Source organism: Argentina silus, assembly GCF_951799395.1.
Source record: "Argentina silus genome assembly, chromosome: 2".
Lineage (NCBI taxonomy): Eukaryota > Metazoa > Chordata > Actinopteri > Argentiniformes > Argentinidae > Argentina > Argentina silus.
The window spans coordinates 23,362,035-23,381,447 of NC_139656.1; the positions used below are offsets into that span (position 1 = coordinate 23,362,035).

The window sequence follows — 19,413 nt, forward strand, 5'->3', positions numbered from 1 at the left end:
GTGAGTCTGACGAGGAGCGAGGGTGGCTAAACCCGGAGGATTTCAGACAAACGGAATAGAATGCTCTTTAAAAATGTATCCCCATAAACGGATGACAACCTCCAAACAAATCTACAGCAAACTTTCAGCTCGACATATGACGTTTGAGTTTAATAAGATTTTTTAAACTGGGCACCAGAACAGCCATAAAATGCAGGTGCAATGTGAACAGCTGCGGGTGTGTTGAAATGACCTAGTCGGCGCTGACTGACGCTGTTTAGCTCAAACTGCATTGCCAAATGCCAGAATTGTACTCTGCGTCGACTTGACGTTTGGACCTCCAATATTGGGGCAGTTATCTAGCTAGAAGTTCGGATGAAAGTAAACAACTGGTGTAATGTTAAGCTTCATGGTCCGGAGCGTAATGTGCTATTCGTGCTGAAGCGTATGGGTCCTGCGTACTCAAGCTCCCGACTCCCACACAAAAAGGATTGTGTATGTGCTGCGGGGGGTGCAGTGCAGTAGCGGTCAGCTCCACATCTGGCTACTGACTGTCTTGTTAACCAACTAACTGTCGCTTTGTTGGGTAGTAAGGTGAATGAGCTTCTGCATTATACGAGAGATTGCTTTGTGATATCACCTTGGTGTGGGTATCGTGTTCCGAAGAAGGGGCCTGTATCCCAGACAAATATCTGAGATCCATCGAACCGTTACATTTTAAGTGGTCCACAGCTGGCTCCCTAAGGAAAACGCGTAAGGATTTTGCGTAAGGCACGCATATTTTAAAGGCAACTATAGGGTGACATTGCAGTCTCCTCATATTGGTTATTACCTCGTCCGACTAAAAAAAGTGAAAGTGGAGCATTGTCCGTCATACGTATTAACGCAGTGGGATTTTTACGTCTGGTCGGCGTTTCCCCCCACCCTTCCCGCGGTGACGGTGATGGGTCGGAAGCGGTGTGTCGGTGCAGATTGTTCCAAGATGGCGGCCGGGTGCTGCGGGGTGAAGAAGCAGAAGCTGTCGGGATCCCCCGGGTCGGGGGGTCCTGGCGGGGTGGGGGCGGGAAGCGGGGTGGCAGGGACCGGACATTGTGGATCGGACTTGGGGATTGGTTCCTCCTCGACAGTGGCGGCGGGGAACGTTAACCGAGTGAACGGCCTGGGGGGTCCTGGGGGTAGTAGTAGTAGCACCACCAACGCGTTGTCCCCAACCCCGGGAGGCTACAACTCAACTGGCCTCTCCCCGAACCTCAGCCCGGGATCTGGTTCGGGAAGTGGGGGCAGGAAGATGGTCGTTTCGGCGGAGATGTGCTGCTTCTGTTTCGACGTGCTTTATTGCCATCTGTATGGATACCAACCTCCCCGAACACCCAGGTTTACAAACGATCCCTAGTAAGTCCCGTCCTAATTTCACGCAACTGCTGCTGTGCTAACAAGTAACTACCCTGGCTAGTCTAATATTGTTACACACATTACTCAAAACTAGTCTTTTCAGCTAGCAAGCGAACGTCAAACGTTCGAGCGACTTGCTGAGAAGTGTCCTCCCATAGTGACTGATTTACATCTCGTCTCCTAAATATTTGCAGTGAAATTACCCAGCCAGTTACTTTGAATGAAACGTCTCAAGTTTACTAACTTCAGCTTTTACTTGGTGATGCAGCCAAGTTTACATTTTCACTGGGTGGTGTAGTCTAGTTGCTGGAATGGAACGTCCTAGCCATGGAATGTTGAATCTATTTGTAACAGTTTCACTTTAATCAATTGCATTTCTGTCTATTGGGAGCTTCTGTTCACTGAGGAAATGTATGAAAATGCTATGTATATACTAGACATAACGTTATGTCTAAAAAAATTAAACGTTTATGTTTATCTTATGTCGTTCCAGGGATTAGTCAGACCCGGTGGCGATACGGCTGCCTGCTAGCCACTGCAAATCAACAAAGAAAAATGGTAGCTAGCTAGTTAACTAGCAATAATAGCAAGCTTTGTAGCTGGGAAGGACGAGGTGGAACTCAAGAAACTTTGAAAAACATAAATTATGTCACGGCACACAACGTGATCGCCTTACACACAGACAACTTGGAAATACAAAGCCAGACGTGTTTTCGGAAAAAGACGCATCTCAGTATCATTCATCTTAACGTCGAACTCTAGTAAATGGATCCATCGGTTAGCATAGCTAGCCAGCGAATGTGGCCGGCTGCTGCTGGGCTGTAGAGTAGCACTCAGGGCAGTCATTTATTTAGGACATCTAAATACAGTATTTTAGAATCAGACATTTTATTTTCAAGCTTAATACCTTCCTCTTGCATCTATTTGCCATTTAATTGAATTGTCACTGAATTTTAAATAATTTGGTAAGATTATGTAGCCTGTTTTGCATGGGATGTTGACTATCAATTATAGGGACATTGGTAGGAAACATATCTTTTACTCATTGTGTCAATTCTTTTACGTTTTTGTAGCTACGGTGTAAGTAATATTGAATGTCCACCCCCTCAGAATATGAGTATGTCTGTCTAGCTCCTAACGTGCCTCAAATAATCATCTGTCAGCATTTTGTGCCAAGATTTCTCAAGGAGTCAGAAACAGTATCTCCTATTTTCAACCTGGATATGTGGCCCCTTCTGCAGTGTATGAAAGAACTGTCATACAGTCTGAAGAAAAATAATATATGAAAACAAGGACATAATATCTAATATGGAGATATGCAAGCAAAAGAAGGCCAGTGGCCCACCCATCTCTCTTTAGGCTATCTCTTGGCCTCCTTCTCTCCCACAAATGCATACACTGAAATGTACTCACTATATTCAGGACCTCTTATTAATGTTGGACAGTGGAGTGAAGTCATTGGTTGAAAGCGGGACATGTGATATCATGTCTCAGTTTACAGGTGCAGGGATTTCTTGAATTAGAGGTCTATTTATAGATTTACTAGTGAGAGAAGTCTGGTAGCTGTTGTTCTATTGAAGGTAGTTTCCCCTGATTCCCATGACCAGCTGGTTTGTTATAATAAAAAAAACAGCACTATATTTTTTCTTATTTGTTGTTACTGGTGATAGAGCTCAACTAGCAAAGTTAAATTGCTTTCTAAGACAATGTCACAATTTTTGTTTTGGTTTAATTTATTGCAGTGAAAGAACTATCCCAAAGCATTTGTAATAATATTTTCTAAACCACAAATAACAACCTGTCATGGGGAGAAGTGGAAGGTGTGGTTTTAACATGTCAAGTCTCTAGGCTCCATGCGTCTGGAAAACCAGTATTCACCCAAGCACTATGCAGGGAAATACTGTTTGAATCAGTGTTTTGTGACAGCAGGAAGCAGCCAGTGCTCAGGGCCATGGTGATGATGCACTCTAATCTGTTGATCCATTTGATGTGCCCACTGTCCCTGGATTTAGGGGTCAAGGGAAAGTTCTGCCTGATGTTGGGAAATGTGACCTGAAAGACCAAGGAGAGTGGCAGATGGGATGGGGTGTGGGTGGTTTCCAACCCTGGTTGACTTTCCCTCAAAGAGAGATCCCACCTAAAATTGCTATTTGATATCAAGTTCAACACTTTGAACTGGCCATGGAAAGGTAGTGAGTTCCTGTCTCTGAACAAAATGCACAGGACTCATATGAGAGGTTCCTCCAACAGCAAACGAGATGTAGTGATTTTCGGGAGAACGCTGTATCCCAAATGCTTTGCTATTATTAATAGTCCATTTCAAAGTCAACACCAGCTCCACTTGCTGCCCATATCAACAGTCAATGTTGTTTGTATGATGCCAGTGTCCTAAGACTGTAATTTCAACTAAGCGGAGGGATAGATGGTACCCATTACAGCAATGATGCATTTACTGAAAAATCCCTGAGGTGTGAACACACGCTGGGCCTGTGTAGTCCAATGTGTGATTGTGATTATGGCTGGCAGTGATGTCATCACTACTTAGCAGTCAGTCTGCAGTGTGGAGGTAGCTATACGAACTGTGCTCCAGATGTAGCAGTACCCCCCCCCCCCGCAGGTTTGTATTGTGTTTCCGGCACCTATTTTCATTTATTTAGCTTTGAATGAAGCACAGGACACAAAGTCCAATGTAAACACATTAGCCTCCCTTATGACACAGGCCTAGACCACCACCTATGTATCTGTTCCAGTATGCACCTGTCAAGACCTCTTTGTGTGGCTTAGGCCTCCTTGCTAATTCAAGTGTCTAGCTGGGTTGTGTTAAATATGCTTGACGAAGCCTTTTATAATCTTCCATTGCTTGATGTGCTTCTCAGAGACACACTGTCTGTGTCCTCAGGGTTGGCCCTCTGCAGTGCAGAAAGTTGACTCTCATAGTGAATTCAGTAACACTTTTACATTAGTGCTCTTATGACCATGTACCGTAAACACAATTGTAATTACTGTGTGACAAGCATTTTAATTACCCATTGCTACACTGTACTTACAAAAACCAGAGTTTAACCAGAACACTAAGTACAATGTAAGCACAGTGTAACAATGCCAATGATTAAGTACAATAGCTTACTTGTTCGATGGTACTGTATGTGCAGTAGTATTTACATAGGAATACTAGCATTGTGATATAAAGTGCTATGAATGGACTGAGTAAGCTTTTTGCACTGCAGAGGACCAAGCCTGTGGACACAGACAGAGTGTCTCTGATCAATAGGCCTAGTTGTAATTACACAGTAAAATGCATGCAGTAAATGTAAAGTGTGGCCATGGATTCCATGGTAACACTTGTGTGCCGTTGTGTGTGTGTGTGGGTGGGTGGGTGTGGGTGTGGGTGTGGGTGGGTGGGTGTCGTTGTGATGGGATGAAATCCACATTGTCAATCAGACACTGCTTTCCATTTATCCATCCATCAATCCATGATGAGTGAGTCACACTGCTCTCCATTCCTCCAGCCATCCATCCATGATACCATGCCATTTTACACACGTTTGAATGATTTCATTGAAACCGTTGGGGATGTGTGTGCCTTTCATCATCAGGAAAATACAGCATCCAGGTGGGGGTTGGAGCCGGTCTCTGTGTGTGAATGTGAGGATAGTGATGGCTATGGGTGGGGGGGAGTGCTTGAGTGGAAGCGTCAAGGTCACAGTGTGGCACGTGATGTGATAGGACATCCCTTTAGAATGTGGCAGGCAGGCTGTGGGATTACTGCTCAGAATGGGCACACGGGATGGGACCTCAGCCAAGAGAGGGAGAGTAGTGAGAAAAGAGCCTGGGTAGCACTCTAGATAGTGAGCACGTAATAGGAGTCCAGGGAATAATTTACATTTCATTAACATGTGGTCTGTGACTTTGAGGACACAAAGACCACAACAAGGGTGTGTCACCTGAACAGTAAACCAGATGGCTGCTTTCTAGCTGTTCAAACCCACCCTCCGCCCTCCCCCTTCCTTTGATATCTGCAGTGCTCTATTGTCCTGTTAACTATTTTGATGACTCAGCCACAGGGTTTTTACAGATTCTCTGGTTTGCTTAGACCCCATGGTGTGATTGATTCATCAGCAGTTCATTAAGAGAAATCAATGTTGACTCAAGAGTCTGGCTTTTGTAATGCAGTGAACCCATCAAACCTGGCTGCGTGTCAAAAATGTTCCCTATAATCCCTCTCTCAAGCACTGATAACACTCACCATAGAGTTTACATAGCATACAGGCCTTAACGCATCTGCCATTTTCACACGTCAGGAAACCTTATGGCTGGAAGTGCCCATTTGTTTTGTAAGGTATTATAGAATACCCCTATTACAACATATTGTTCAATAATGAGACACATTTCAAAGCATGGTGCTGAATTTCACAGATCTCGAATGGAACCTCCAGCCTTTGTCAGAGAGAAATGTAAGACTGTCCATAAACGTGGTGAGCTGGGGTCACAGCAGCAACCCATGTTGACTGTCCCTACCTTTGCCCCTTGTTTTCTCATAGATTAATGGCTTTGCTCGCACAGACTCTCAGGCTGCTGCTCACCTTATTTGCCAAGAGTTTCCTCTGCGAGATTAAAAGCTATCCATCTTAAGGAGGGCGCTGCAGACTGAAACCGTCAGTCTCTGGGGTTGGGTGGGTCTCTGCTGCAAAGCCATGGAGTGGCCTGACTCATTGACAGTCTGGAGGAGCTTGTCTCTCTGATGAAGTCAACCCATTACAGCCCCTCACCCCTAAGCATGGAGATCAGTCTGTCATCCCAGAGATCACTTCTTATTAGAATTGACCATCATAAATCTCACTGTGTTTGTGTTTTTTTACTCTCACATGTATACATTACGTTCATGCCTCTCTCACTCCGACATATAGATAAATATGTCTATCTTGTACAGTCGCCATCTCTCTCTCTCTCTCTTACGAGACTAAAGGGCACTGTGAAGTGATTGTCCACTGTTCTTTTTTTCAGACAGTTATTGAGTGCTGCCTGTGGTGACAGTAGTTGATTTTTAGATGCGGGTTGACAGATTTTAAGCCACAGATTCAGCCACAGCGTCAGATTTTACGAACCATCTGATTCCCTCTTGCCAGCTCCTTTCCTCACGCTCTATGATGTCCTCACTGCCTGGCTTCCCTCCGTCTCCCCTTCATTGCCCTCGCTGTTAAATATACATGAACCTCAAGAAAGGCAGTGATACTAAGAATAGTTTACTCTTTTTATACTATTTTCCTTTCCCTGGCACTCTCTCTCTTTTTTTTTTTTTTTTTAGATGGTCATTCTACGTCATAAGTCTTCTACACCCATAAGGTGAATGTGCTGCCTCAATACTTTACTGAACAAAGGTAATGGTACTCATCATACAACTCTGTGCTGTATGAACCTAGGCAGGGTTTAGCTTTCAGTGTCAGGCAATAGAATTGGGAGATCCTCAGATAATTGATAGAACAAGATTAGGCACTTTTTCCTAAGGTGAATTGAGGTTGAAGCGGTGGAGCTGAAAAGGTTTTTAGGTGATTAATTGGACACCCTTCTCAGTGTTATTCCCTGGATTGAAGGATTTCATTGTTTTTGTTGTCGTCTTAAATGTTGTCGCCTATACTTTTGGGTTTGGGCTTTTTTTGTTGGCAAGATTAGTGTCTTTAACATGTAGACTACTCTATCTGTGTGTCAGTTTTCGGTTGAATGCAGGAATGATCGATGCACAGCATTCTTTAGGCACACATACCACAGACAAAATGTCACTGCTGCCTTGCTCCCCTCTCTCCTTTGGAAATGGATGTTGGCTCCCTATGGTCAGTCAGGCTTAAAATGTGTGCTGCAGAGTCCATAAGGAAATGATTAGCAGACAGTCTAACCTGTAACAGCTACAGACCTGCTTTGAGAGAAAACAGAACCAGAGAGCACCTGAGTAACATATTAGATCTTACTTCTTATATCGGCTATTGGGGAGTGTGATGTCAGTCAATACCTGTCAGTGCCAATTTGTGAGTTGTAAAAGACCCCCCCCCCCCCCCCCCCCCCTCCCGATATGAACCTGTTCTTAATCAATAATGGAAATCATCAGAAACAGAAGTGTCTGATCTCACCACAATTGTTTGTGTCTACTTCATAGTGGATCAATTTCAAATAGTTGATATAACCTAGCCTAGACTATGAGTGGTTTCACTTTGTGAATCTCCAATGACTCCAGTGTTGTCTCTCTTCTCTTTCAGCCCGCTGTTTGTCACATGGAAAATAGGCAGAGACAAGCGGTTGAGGGGTTGTATAGGTACATTTTCTGCCATGAACCTGCATTCAGGACTCAGGGAGTACACCCTTACCAGGTAAGCCACTTTCTTCATATTTACATGAACAAGGTTTCCACAACCTCATTGTCTTTACAGGCTTGACAGCTGTAACCAATCTTTGCAATGTCAGACTTTTCCTCTATCTGTTTTTATTCAGCTGTTGAAAAACACCCCCGACCATCAGAGAAACCATTTTGTTTCTGTTGGATCATGTAAGGAAATGGCCCATAATACCTCAGCAGGGGAGAGGCAGGTGGACAGGAAAAAATAACATACTGTATTAGAATGGGCAGGGGGTGCACACAAGGCTGGGCTGAAGCTCTCTCCCTATCGCTCTTTTTCACACACACACACACACACACACACACACACACACACACACACACTCTCACTCAGGCACACACACTCAGGCACACACACTCAGGCACATAGGCCTACACACTGACATCTGGAGCTTGGCTCCCATTGGCTACAAGTTAAGACTCCTGCCAGCCTCTCATTGGCCAGCACTGTTGCTAGGATGATTCCACACTGGGGCCTATAGAGGAGGTCATGGACTGCAACAGTCAGAGAGATCAAGTTTTCTGCTGTCACAGCAAATGTCACTTAATTCATTTTTTCCCTGATGACAACATAGAAGCCCTTTCAGCAACATTTCTTAAAAAGAAAAATCAAGATTAGTCAAACTTTCTGATGCATTGTTAGTATGTTTCATACAACATGTCTTTTTTGAACAGTTTCAACCAGTGTGTTTATGTTCCTAGCTTATACCTTGATGGTGTTCATCAAGTTACTGTTTTTTTCAAATGTTGGTAGTTGGTAGGAGGGTGGGGGCGATGTTTTGTGATTGGGAACTAAAACAGAGGTGAGTCCAGATAAGGATGCCAGTAGAGTAGGGTGTTTTTGTTCACCCCCCCTGCCTTTCTTGGCCTGCCTCTGTGGGATCTAATGTCATTAGGGAGGCCTGGGTTACTTCTGTGAAAAGAGGGGCCTTCTGGTGTTTGCCTCCAAGAGTAATGTTATCAATATACTCCTTTGATGAAAAATAATATCCTTCATGTCCTACATAAAACTGAAACAACTAGCTGTCTGATCATGTATTTAGTCACACAGATGTCTGCTCTCTGGCTGAAGGCTTGTGCTAACCTATGATTTTGGTTTTCAGATTATTTGCCCCCCCCCCCCCCCCATGGCATTCTGACTTCTCCTGACTTTGTTCTAGAAATAATAATTCAATTCAATAATTCAAGATTATTTCCCTAGGTTTGAAATGAGTGCTGAGAGTTTGCAACCAAAATGTCACCGTCAGTGTATTCGCTGCTGCTTCACAGGGTGGTGTTGCCGTTAGAATGTGAGAGCAGAGCAGACACGCGAGTCAAGTAAATATAGGCTGAGAAGCTTCGGCTTGTTTGTCTCCTTAGCTGTCATTGAGTTATGGAGACATTAAGCCTTGCGGCATGACCTTTTCCTTCCCAGTGATCTGACATGCTACATAAGAATGTCATGCGTTGCTGTGTGTTCGTTGCCCTGGTTCAGTAAGTCGGTTAACTGACGAGGTTTGGGAGGTCAGGTTAATTATCGTCCTAGGAGGGTCTAATCATTTGTCCTATTGCATTTACTTTATTTCTTTTTTTCTTTTCTTTTTTTACCACTAAGGCCCCTTTTATTTTAGATCCCAGTCTACACCTGGTATTTCTAAACCTTTCACATCTGGAACAAATACTGATGATCCAGATAGCAATCTCATCAGTTGTTTTTGTCTCCATCTGGTATGTTTTATTTTACATTTTTTAGGTGTTTTCCCAGCATACTTTTATTCCAGGTGGGGATGGGGATAACATCATCATGCCAATCTCTTTAACCCTACATCAACAGTCTTAGTGTCTACAGGGAGAGCAGGACATTGTCACAGGATTGCAGGACATGTGGTATGTCTTGGCTATGTGTTGTCCTTTCAGTCCAGACAAGCCACTTTGTAGAGGTTGAGATCATCTGTTTGTTTTAGTAAACGCCCTTGTTGAGGAGGGCTGCTGGCAGTGTACTAAATGACCTCCCGCTTTGAAACCACCAGCCATGCTCGTCACAGACACGGCCCAGATGAGTTCACCCTCTTTCTCTGTATGAGTCCAGAATGATGAATGCAGTACGGCCCACCATTCAGAGAAGTGGTCTGGTATCAAGTCAGTGGTTCCAGTATTCCACAGTAGATTACATGAACATGATGTAAACTGTTAAAACAATGCCAGGCCTATGTGAATACAATGGTAGGCTCAGTAAAAGCACAGTTTTATTGATTTAATGAGAGACTGGGGTGAAGATGCTACTCTCCCTAGAATGGGTGGTGTTTATGTGCATATCCATATTGAGACCTGTCTGGTTAAAGGTTTGCCAGCCCTGCTTCCCTTCAATGATAGTGATCTGTACTTGTACCAGATGCATGTAGAATCCCCCCCCCCCCTTTTTTTTTTTTTTGGAGACTCTTGAGACTGAATACTTTGAGTGTTTGAGCTGTGGCCTTGTGGTTTGTTATTATTATTCTACGTGACACATAAAGACCACACACACACACACTGCACTCTGCTTGAGCTGTCAGGTAATCTGCTCTCTTGTCAGGTCCTCTTTGGTTATCATGCCATCAGCGAACCCTTAGATCCTGAAAAGTCAATTACTCAGAGAGATAATGTGTTCTCTCATGTGAGCTACAGAGAGTGAACCAGCCTGTTTTACAGCTTTATTATTTGGTTTCTCCATGCATGCTCCCACTTCACCCTTCGTAAAAACTCTCCTCCTCCACTGACCCCAACATGTTGGGCAGAAAGCAGCATGCTATGAACACATCATGGGTGTTAGTGATGCCGTTTACACATGCTGTTATACTGTACCACATGTTTTAGTTAGTACCATACTTTGATATAGTGGTGTATAATTAGAGGTTGGGCTGATATTAGCCTATTATTATTGAATATTTTGATATCGTGGTATTGTTCTCTTACTGACGATGGTCTGTGAAAGTGCTTAAAACTCCAGATATGTGCGTAGCTACGACTGCAGTGTCCTGCTCTTTTTGCGTGGCGAAGCACATGTAGCGTTAAAACATATAAACTTATCCTTGTTTCATTTTGCTCACGCTGGCATGTCATCCTGCTCCAGCTATGAGCGATATTAGCGTATATGGTGACATTTTCTATTTGTGTAAATAGAAATATTCACGAGTAATATTGTGAATAAGAAACATTTCATGTCGCCCAACCCTCCAACAGAATGTTGTCAAACACTTAGGTGAGAGGTTAGTGTGTCCCTACTTCTACTTCTTCTGTATGTGTGAGTACAGTAGTTTGATTGGTGCAGCCAGAAGCCTTCTCCACAGTCCATTATGTTGGACTGCTGTCATCCAAAGGCTAGTCTTTGTATGTGTAGTTCCTGTGGCAACTGCTTCTTACATGCTTAAATTTAGCCCTCATGTTGAGACCTATTCACTACAGTGCTCTGCTTTCATGGACAGCTTTTTTCATCATTCCTGGGTGTTTGGTTAAGGGCAATGGAGACTTGCATGAGCGTTGTCTGCCACATGGGCAGAGAGATGTCTTGTGCAGGAAGGTGGTGGCAGCAGTTAAAGGCTTCCAGTCTTTTGTTGTGCTGGAGTGGGGTGGGGGGGGGGGGGGGGTAATGGCAGGGAGAGGGTGGAGTGTGGGAGAGAGGGGGAAAAAGAGAATCAGAGTTGGCGTGAACACGGCACAGTTGGGCGTGGGGGTGGAACTGAAGAGCCGTCGGGTCTAGCCAAAACCAAGAGTCATCAGGTCAACTTAAATTAGATCAGCTCAGAAATGCAACACAAACGATGTCACATATGGGCCAATGCTATTTAAATGACTTATCAAATAGGCTAGATTTCATCCTCTCAATACTGAATGTCTGGCGGCTGGCCTTGTGGCTCAGTGGGCGATTAAATGCAAATGTACATTGGGTAGACGTAGACATTGTCCCTGATTTTCTTGTGTTTATACTGTTACGGCAGTTTGTTCAAGGCAATGCTGCTCATTGTAAGGGCAGCTTCAACCTAAACCTTTGCTAATGGTCCTTTTGTTTGGCTGTATGCTCTTGTCTCCACAGTGCCCTTAAAGACAGCCGCTTTCCCCCCATGACGAGGGATGAGCTGCCACGCCTCTTCTGCTCAGTGTCTCTTCTCACCAACTTCGAGGACGTTGGTGATTACCTTGACTGGGAGGTAAGAGGCTGTAAACCTTGTTTTGTGGGGGTCTGTGGGTGGAGTTAACATGATCATCAGACTATCAGGGTACAGTACAATGAGACAGACAACTAAAGATCTCAACCCATGAAACACCTCTCCATGTACACCTGCTCCTTCTGTAATCGTATGTATCTGAGAACCACACGGGCAGATAACTTCACATCACACTTCCAACACCACCTTAATTTTACTTTGTTGCAATTAAAGAATCTCTTCACATTGTGAATCTAGTGGTTAGACTCGGCACACACCACTGATTTTTAGAGTGCCCCCAGTGCATTGGAGAGCACTAAACTGTCTGTACACAGTGCACAAACTCTTAAGTAATTGAGTCAGAAATCTCCTGGGTGAAGTAGAGATGAGAATTCAACCGGAAACGTGCTCTGCTGCATTGGCAGCTCTCAGATCCAAATGAACTGGACACTTGCAGCCTGGACAGCCTACAGCAAGGGTGATTCAGGCAGCAGCAGGCAGACATGCATAAACTCACTGTTGGAAGCATGGAGGACGTAAGCAGTAACCTTGTTGACCTAAAGAGGTGGGGGGAGGGGGGGTTGGGGTGGACAAGGGGGGGTGACGTAGGTGTTTGATAATGTGTCGCCCACATGTTTTGGTTGTAATAGGGAACAATCCCCCAAGCCACCCTGACTAAGGTCAGCTTCCTTCCAGGGCCACATCTTGTCTCCTATTTATTATTATTCTCTCTCCCTCCCTCCCCCCACCCCCATTACTGTAGCTGTTAAAGGCCCATGCCAGCCTATTTCACTTCCTGGCTTTTCTTTAAAAAAATAATAAAACTCAATGAACGGAAGCACCGAGCGGTGACATGAGTCATTCATGGAGCTATTTGGGAAAGTAACACCAGATATAGCTAGGAACAATTCTCAATAAAATGGTTGTTTGACTCAGTCGCAAAACAAGCCGGTGTAGGGGGTTGGAGGGTTATATTTGGCTCTGGGCGCAGTGGGGGCTAATATTGTGCAGCACCAGGATGTCATGTATAAGCTAAAAAATTTCAAAATGACTAATGTGGGCCTTTAAGTTGTCTCGGTCTGGTGAAACACAAGAAAGGATTTTAACAGATTGTATTTCAATGTGTGTTCGTTATGTTTTATGAACATTTTAAGAACATTTGTGAAAGTGTGTAGATGTTTCCCTGTGTTGGTCCTGGTAACTGATGTGATTTTTGTCTCTCATTCCTTCCTTCTCGTTCCCTTTTCTGGATCTTTAGGTGGGTGTTCATGGCATTAGGATAGAGTTTTTCAATGAAAAAGGATCAAAGCGCACCGCCACCTACCTACCAGAGGTCGCAAAGGAGCAAGGTACGTGGACTGTTTTGTGTTTCTCTTTCATCACTGTGTGGCTGAAGATCTTTGTAGTAGGGAGAAACGGTATTCAAAGGGACTCCCTCTCTGTACAGGATGGGACCACATTCAGACCATAGATTCCTTACTACGAAAGGGAGGCTACAAAGCTCCCATCACAAATGACTTCAGGAAGACCATTAAGTTGACCAGGTAAGAAAGGCTGTTCTCACACTGGATGCCATCTGACTTCCCATGGATATGATACTGCACGCACACATTCTCTCTCTCTCTCCCCTCTCTCTCTCTCTCTCTCTCTCTCTCTCTTTCCCCCCTCTCTCTCTCTCTCTCTCTTCTCTCTCTCTCTCTCTCTCTCTCTCTCTCTCTCTCTCTCTCTCTCCCTCTGTCCCTCTCTCTCTCTCGGTGTGTGTCTTAGACATTCATATTACTTCCCTATCCTCTTCCTCTTCTCTCCCTCAGGTACCGTAGCGAGAAGATGACGATGAGCTATGCTGAATACATTGCCCACCGCCAGCATCATCACTACCAGAATGGCATCGGGCACCCTCTACCCCCCTACAACCATTATTCCTGACAGCGAGCCGCATGACCAATCACTGGACCTCTCCGCGGACCTTTTCCCAGGAGAGCCCGCCCCCTCCTGGTCTAGCTATCTCTACTACTGTACCATTTTATGATGATAGTTTCCGTTGCCATGCTGACAGTCTCCCAGACGTTGATGTGGCAACGGGTGGCAAATAAGCATCATTTGATAATGACGAGAAAAACCAACAATCTTTTTTTCTTTTTATCCTCCTATTGGTTTAGTTTTTGCAGCATATAAATCTATATCTATAACCCCTTATTCTTATTTTTTGGGAAAACAAACAAACAATTGCTAGATTTTTCGTCAACTTTATTCTTTTCAAACAATCCTAATCAGGGTTTGATTCTGTGGATGGAAGGAAGTCATATATATGGTGGACTAGTCTTGCTTTTATTTTGTGTAGGCTATGCTACAGTGTTCCATTTATTAGGAAAATGTGTTTCTTTTTCTGTTTTATCCTTTCTTAGTAGCCAGACTGACATTATGTATCATGTAGCAAGCCAACAGCAGCTTTGGAAGGTTGTATCTCCTCTATATTGCGATTCTTCTAAAGAAATGATCGACTGTTAAGGTTGGTTTGGCCTTTGTAAGCTGTTGTAGGGATGTAGATGAGAATAGATATTGGGACTAATATACCTGGGATTGTAGATTGTAGGGTTGTGATGCCACGTGACCAGTTTTGTCTGGTGTTCTTTATTGCGTTGCCTCACAATCATGTGTTTGCTTTTCTATGTGTGGTTAAAAGTTTGTTGTTAAGTGCAAATCGACAGGAGATTGAAACCGCTAGATTGAATTAGGAATTGGATCATGCCAAAATATTTTCCATGATGCCAGGAAGAGCCGTTAATATTCACCCCTGAGTGTTCATGGTGTTTTGTGATTTAAACCTGCAAAACTTGAATCGAATTAGTTTGGCTCGAGCTTACAGTTATTTTTCCTTTTTTCTCTTATGTTGGCCTAACTCTTAAAACTTGAGATGAATGCGGAGGAAGCCATTTAGTTTGAATATTACTAGCTCTGAGGATGTTATCTCTTCCTTGTCTCTCTGCAACAGGCTGAGTGGGTGTAGTCCACAGGGCTTGAGGGTTTGTCAACTCTATTTGAAAGGGCAGGGTGATAAAGGCCTCCATCCTGATTTTCCCGGTCTTGGTTTGAGAGGACAAACCATTGAATGAGACTGGAGTCTAGTGGGACATGTTAAAACTGTTAAAAGCCATATTCTCTTCTTGAATGCATGCTTTGTAGGAGTGGTTGGTTGATTTGTTGGCTTGAGGTTTTTGCTCCCCCCTAGTCGGTAACCTCTACATGTTTATTTGGAGTTCAAATGACTCCAGTGATTTTGGTCAAAGTTGGTTTTCCTCTCAAAGATTGTGCTTCTTGTTGAGGAACCTGGACCCATAGGCCATGAGTCTCACTGTCTGATATCTCTCAACTTGCTCTTTTCTTCATCTGTGAGCATGTGTTAGCACCAGGGTTTTAACTCCTGATCTGTTCATTTGGGTCCTCACCTCCCACTGGTTGCGTAGCATTTTAATTGAAGGTAGTGGTAAAATGTTCTTTGGCTTGTAAGATGTAATTGTACATGTGGCCACCATGATGTTTAATGATGTTTACATCTGCAGATGACGTTACGTGTGACGACAGTTGCCATAAGACTGCACTTTCATGTGCTCTCAAGTGTTTAGTAGCTGCTGTGGCGGTGTTGGAGTATCCGGCTAAACCCCTGTCACACTGATCTCTGGTATTCATCGGATTTAGTCCACCTCACCCTACCGTTACTTCCTCTTCTCCTGATTGGTGAGGTCTTGTTTTTTTTAGGACCAGTTATAACCTATTTGTGCCACTAGAAACTGAGGAAGTTGGTCTTTTTTGTCATCCGTTTTGCAGTGGATTGTTGAATTGGTTGGAGGAGATACAGAGGGAATTCGGAAAGGCTGAAAAAGCTGCATTCAATTAAGTCCTACATTTAAATACCATACGTTTTCAAGCTATCTGTCTAAGGACCAGTGAAGCCATTTTCTCTTTAAATATGTGTGAGGCACATCCACACACTGTAGGCTAGTTGGTATTACAATGTTTTTATCAAGCATTGTTGAAGATAACCGTATGCCCCCCCTTGTACAGAATTTGATCTTCAAGATTTGATTTGAGTTGTGTGAGATTTTTGAGAGGTGCTTGTACTTGACAAACATCTTTTTAGAACAGCCTTTACCAACTGACAGGTTATTCTTTTTCTTTCTTTTTTTATATGCAAAAATGTTAAGGGCTTTTTGGCACTCCATCCACAGTAACCCGAAATGACCCAGATTTCAGTTGTGTTGCCTTAATGAATGATTTAATAAATGATGGACCAGTAAAATGGTGCCCTGAATGTTCCTCTGTCCCGTACTGAACTGTACTGCTGTTTAACCCCCAACCTTAACCCACAGGGCAGTGAAGGCAAAGACAGATCGTTCCCTCAGATAGTAGTTAACCTCAGATACTGCAGTATATGTACACGTTATTACAGTGTAAGGCAGGTGGGAATCCTTCTCATAGAAAACCCAACTTACCTCATAATGTCTCCTTTGGGACATAAGACCACTCAAATTATAACGGTTCATATCTAGATGTACAGTATCAAAGATATTATTGTTCTAATTGTCTTTTTTCAGTGTGGTTCCCTGTTTAATGATTGGACGGCCTTTCAATCATTTCAGTACTGACAGGACAAGCTAAACACTTAGAGAATGTTTCCTCAGCTGAACAGTCAGGCACCCATTTTCTGGTCCATTAGATACAGCACAACCTGAATTTTTCTGCTGCAAAACCAAGTCCTCCCCACTCTTTTACATACTTGTCTGCTATATGTATACACATATGCAATACATTTTGGTTGCATGTATGTATGTGTATGAGACCTACATGGTTTAATCCATAACATGCTTGATCTACGGCTTATAAATCATAAAAAAGAGAGAGAAAAAAAATAAATAAAATGGTGCTATCTGACCTCATGTTGGGGCGGTCGCGGGTTTCGTGACTGGTCATGCGGACTCATCGATCATATCAGACTTATTATCCTTGATATATGCAGATCTGTTCAACAGGTGTTTTTTTCCTACCAGTGTAAGTCAACACCCTGCAGGTTTGAAAGGACAAGAAGTCACACACAACCTCCTCCCCTACCTACCCCCCAACTCCCTGACCCTGCCTCATGGCCTGGGGGTTAAAGGTGTAGTCTGTCGTTCAGTAGATAGTGGCATCAAAAGGGGGCATTCTCTCCTGGGCTGGGACCAGAGTCAGTAAAGGGGGGGGGGCTGTCATCACTCCTCTTCCTGTTGTAGGACCCCTTCCCTGCCCACCCTAGGACTGAATGTCCCCTTTAAAAGCACACTTTATGTTTTACCCAATGTGTTGAATTGTGAGTTTTTATAATTGTCCTGTTCTTTATCCTCAACCATGGGTTTGATTAATTGCAAAAGAAAAGAAAAAGTGATGTGGTCAAAGGCTGTCACTTAGCTCTGGCTCCCACAACCTCTTACAGAATGTCCAGTGTGTTAGCGGCCTCATTGAGTATTGTCATGCATGTAATATCCCTTCCATCAAAGTGGTTTCTTAAAGCTACAGGCCATGCTGTGATTTGGCATCGATTGGTTCAGTTTGCAGTCAGTGACAGCCAGACAAGTGAATGCCGAGGTCATCAGGATGCTTACGTCAATATTGTATGACATGTGACTGAAATCATTGGTGATCATTCATTCATTCATGAATCACTTTTCAATGTATGTAATTAAATGTCATTTTACTTTCACTTACAGAACCTCCTGTCTAAAGTCAAGATTCATAATGCGTTGCCTTTGAATCTCAGTCAAATGTGGTACAATTTTGTAGGTATCCTTCAAAAGGAACATTGACTTTTGCCCATGACTTTTTAACCCATTGTTAAAATTGACACCACTAGCATAAAGTATGAAGGCCTTTCTAGTTTATCATGACAGATTGTCTTTTGGTTCAATACCAGGGTTAGGGTTTAGCCCCAGCATTCCTTGTATATGTATGCATATATATTTTGTGGAATGCTTAAGCTCATATTCCCTGTATGTTCGAACGAACCAAAGATGCCTCCGGCCATGTCCAAATGCTGCTCTTCAGGCCTGGCTTCCTGTCCTTCCAAAAAACACCCCTGCAAGAGATAAAATGTTCCTTTTCTGTCTGTTTCTTTCTTTTTTAATCTGTTTTTTGTACGATTTCTAACTTGTCTTGATTTCTTTAGCAACCTTTTATTTTAATTGATTCTGTCTGTGAAGCCTTACCAGGCATCGAGGATAGTCAAATTATGTGGTTGCACACTTTTTTTAAATTTTGTTATTGTTGTCACTTGTTTTTTCATTGTTGTTGTTATTATTATTATTATTATTTTAAAAAAAAGAGAACCCCATAGCGTGCCTCCTAGATTTATGGGTTTCTAAATGTGTTTTTTCCTAAAGACCAGCAGTTATACTTTATATAAAAGATAAGTTTCTCATTATTTTTTATGCCATTAAAGATGAAAAAGCCTCTTTTCTTTACTCTGGACCCAGTAGCTGCACTGGTATACAATCGCACTGATAGATATACAGAAAATAAATAAATAAATGAATCAATAATAATAATAATAATAATAATGATAAATGAAATAAGAACTACAATAAACTTGTGTTTGGAACTTTTATAAGAAAATTTACTTTCAGAAAAAAAGAAAAAAAAGGAAATGAAATGACTGTTTTTGTACATCTAAATCAATTCTTTTCAAAAAAGATATTTTGGATCTAGTTTCTAAATTATTTTAGTGGTTTTCTATGTTCTGAAAATTGAAAAACGCCGAGATCAGAGACGTGTCGCGATGCTGTGACAGTCTCTGCTGCGGTGGCATGATGGGCAGTGGGGTTGCCTGGTGTAACCCCTCATACCCCACTTTTATTTCTTCTACTTTCATTTTTTTTGGTTCTCTCTTTCCCTGCTTTAGTAACTTGAAAATGTTGATGGAATAATATGAAATGGGAAATAATAAAAACCTCCCCTGTAGAGCTAGATCCTCCTTCCTTCACCATTGAATTGCTGTTAGTGTGATGAGACTTGAAATGGGCATTTATTATGATAGTATGGCTCCAAAAAAATATGAAAATGTTTTAAAAAAAATGTGTGGGGAGGGAGAAAATCTATATAGATGGGTTATCAGTGGGTATGTGAGCAATGGCTGTGGACATGATAATGTAGTTTTAAACATTGTTATTACCTTTTAAAATCATTTATCCAATAAAAAAATTACAAAACCAATTGAAAAGAGAAAAAAGACTGTGTGGTGTTTTCTTTCTCCATTTTATTATTGTTTACCTACTAGGTTGAGATCTGTAAGGTTGAATTGGACCTGATTAGATATATTGTATCATGGAAATCCCTCATTGATGCCAATTGTGCTACCTGGATCAATGGGGATCAGAACCATATATACAACAATGGCAGCCATGTTAGCACCCAAAGGGGAATATGGCCCTATAGCAGTTCATATAATTTCCTGAATTTTCAACAAAGCTAGCC

General features: G+C 42.8%; 1 protein-coding gene across 1 annotated transcript; it reads left to right on the top strand.

Moving 5' to 3' along the window:
* ammecr1 (AMMECR nuclear protein 1) lies at positions 1 to 19,152 on the top strand. Its single transcript, XM_083665097.1, has 6 exons — positions 1 to 1,371; positions 7,620 to 7,730; positions 11,805 to 11,919; positions 13,175 to 13,265; positions 13,364 to 13,460; positions 13,728 to 19,152. Exons 1-6 carry the CDS (start codon positions 923 to 925, stop codon positions 13,840 to 13,842), a joined length of 978 nt encoding a protein of 325 aa, XP_083521223.1. The 5' UTR covers positions 1 to 922; the 3' UTR covers positions 13,843 to 19,152.
* Positions 19,153 to 19,413: the final 261 nt, after the last annotated feature.

Excerpts from the sequence above, each read along its gene's own strand:
- ammecr1 (XM_083665097.1), top strand. The coding sequence starts at position 923 with ATGGGTCGGAAGCGGTGTGTCGGTGCAGATTGTTCCAAGATGGCGGCC. Across the intron at positions 7,731-11,804 it reads AGGGAGTACACCCTTACCAG|TGCCCTTAAAGACAGCCGCT; the intron begins GTAAGCCACTTT and ends TTGTCTCCACAG. Across the intron at positions 11,920-13,174 it reads GTGATTACCTTGACTGGGAG|GTGGGTGTTCATGGCATTAG; the intron begins GTAAGAGGCTGT and ends CTGGATCTTTAG.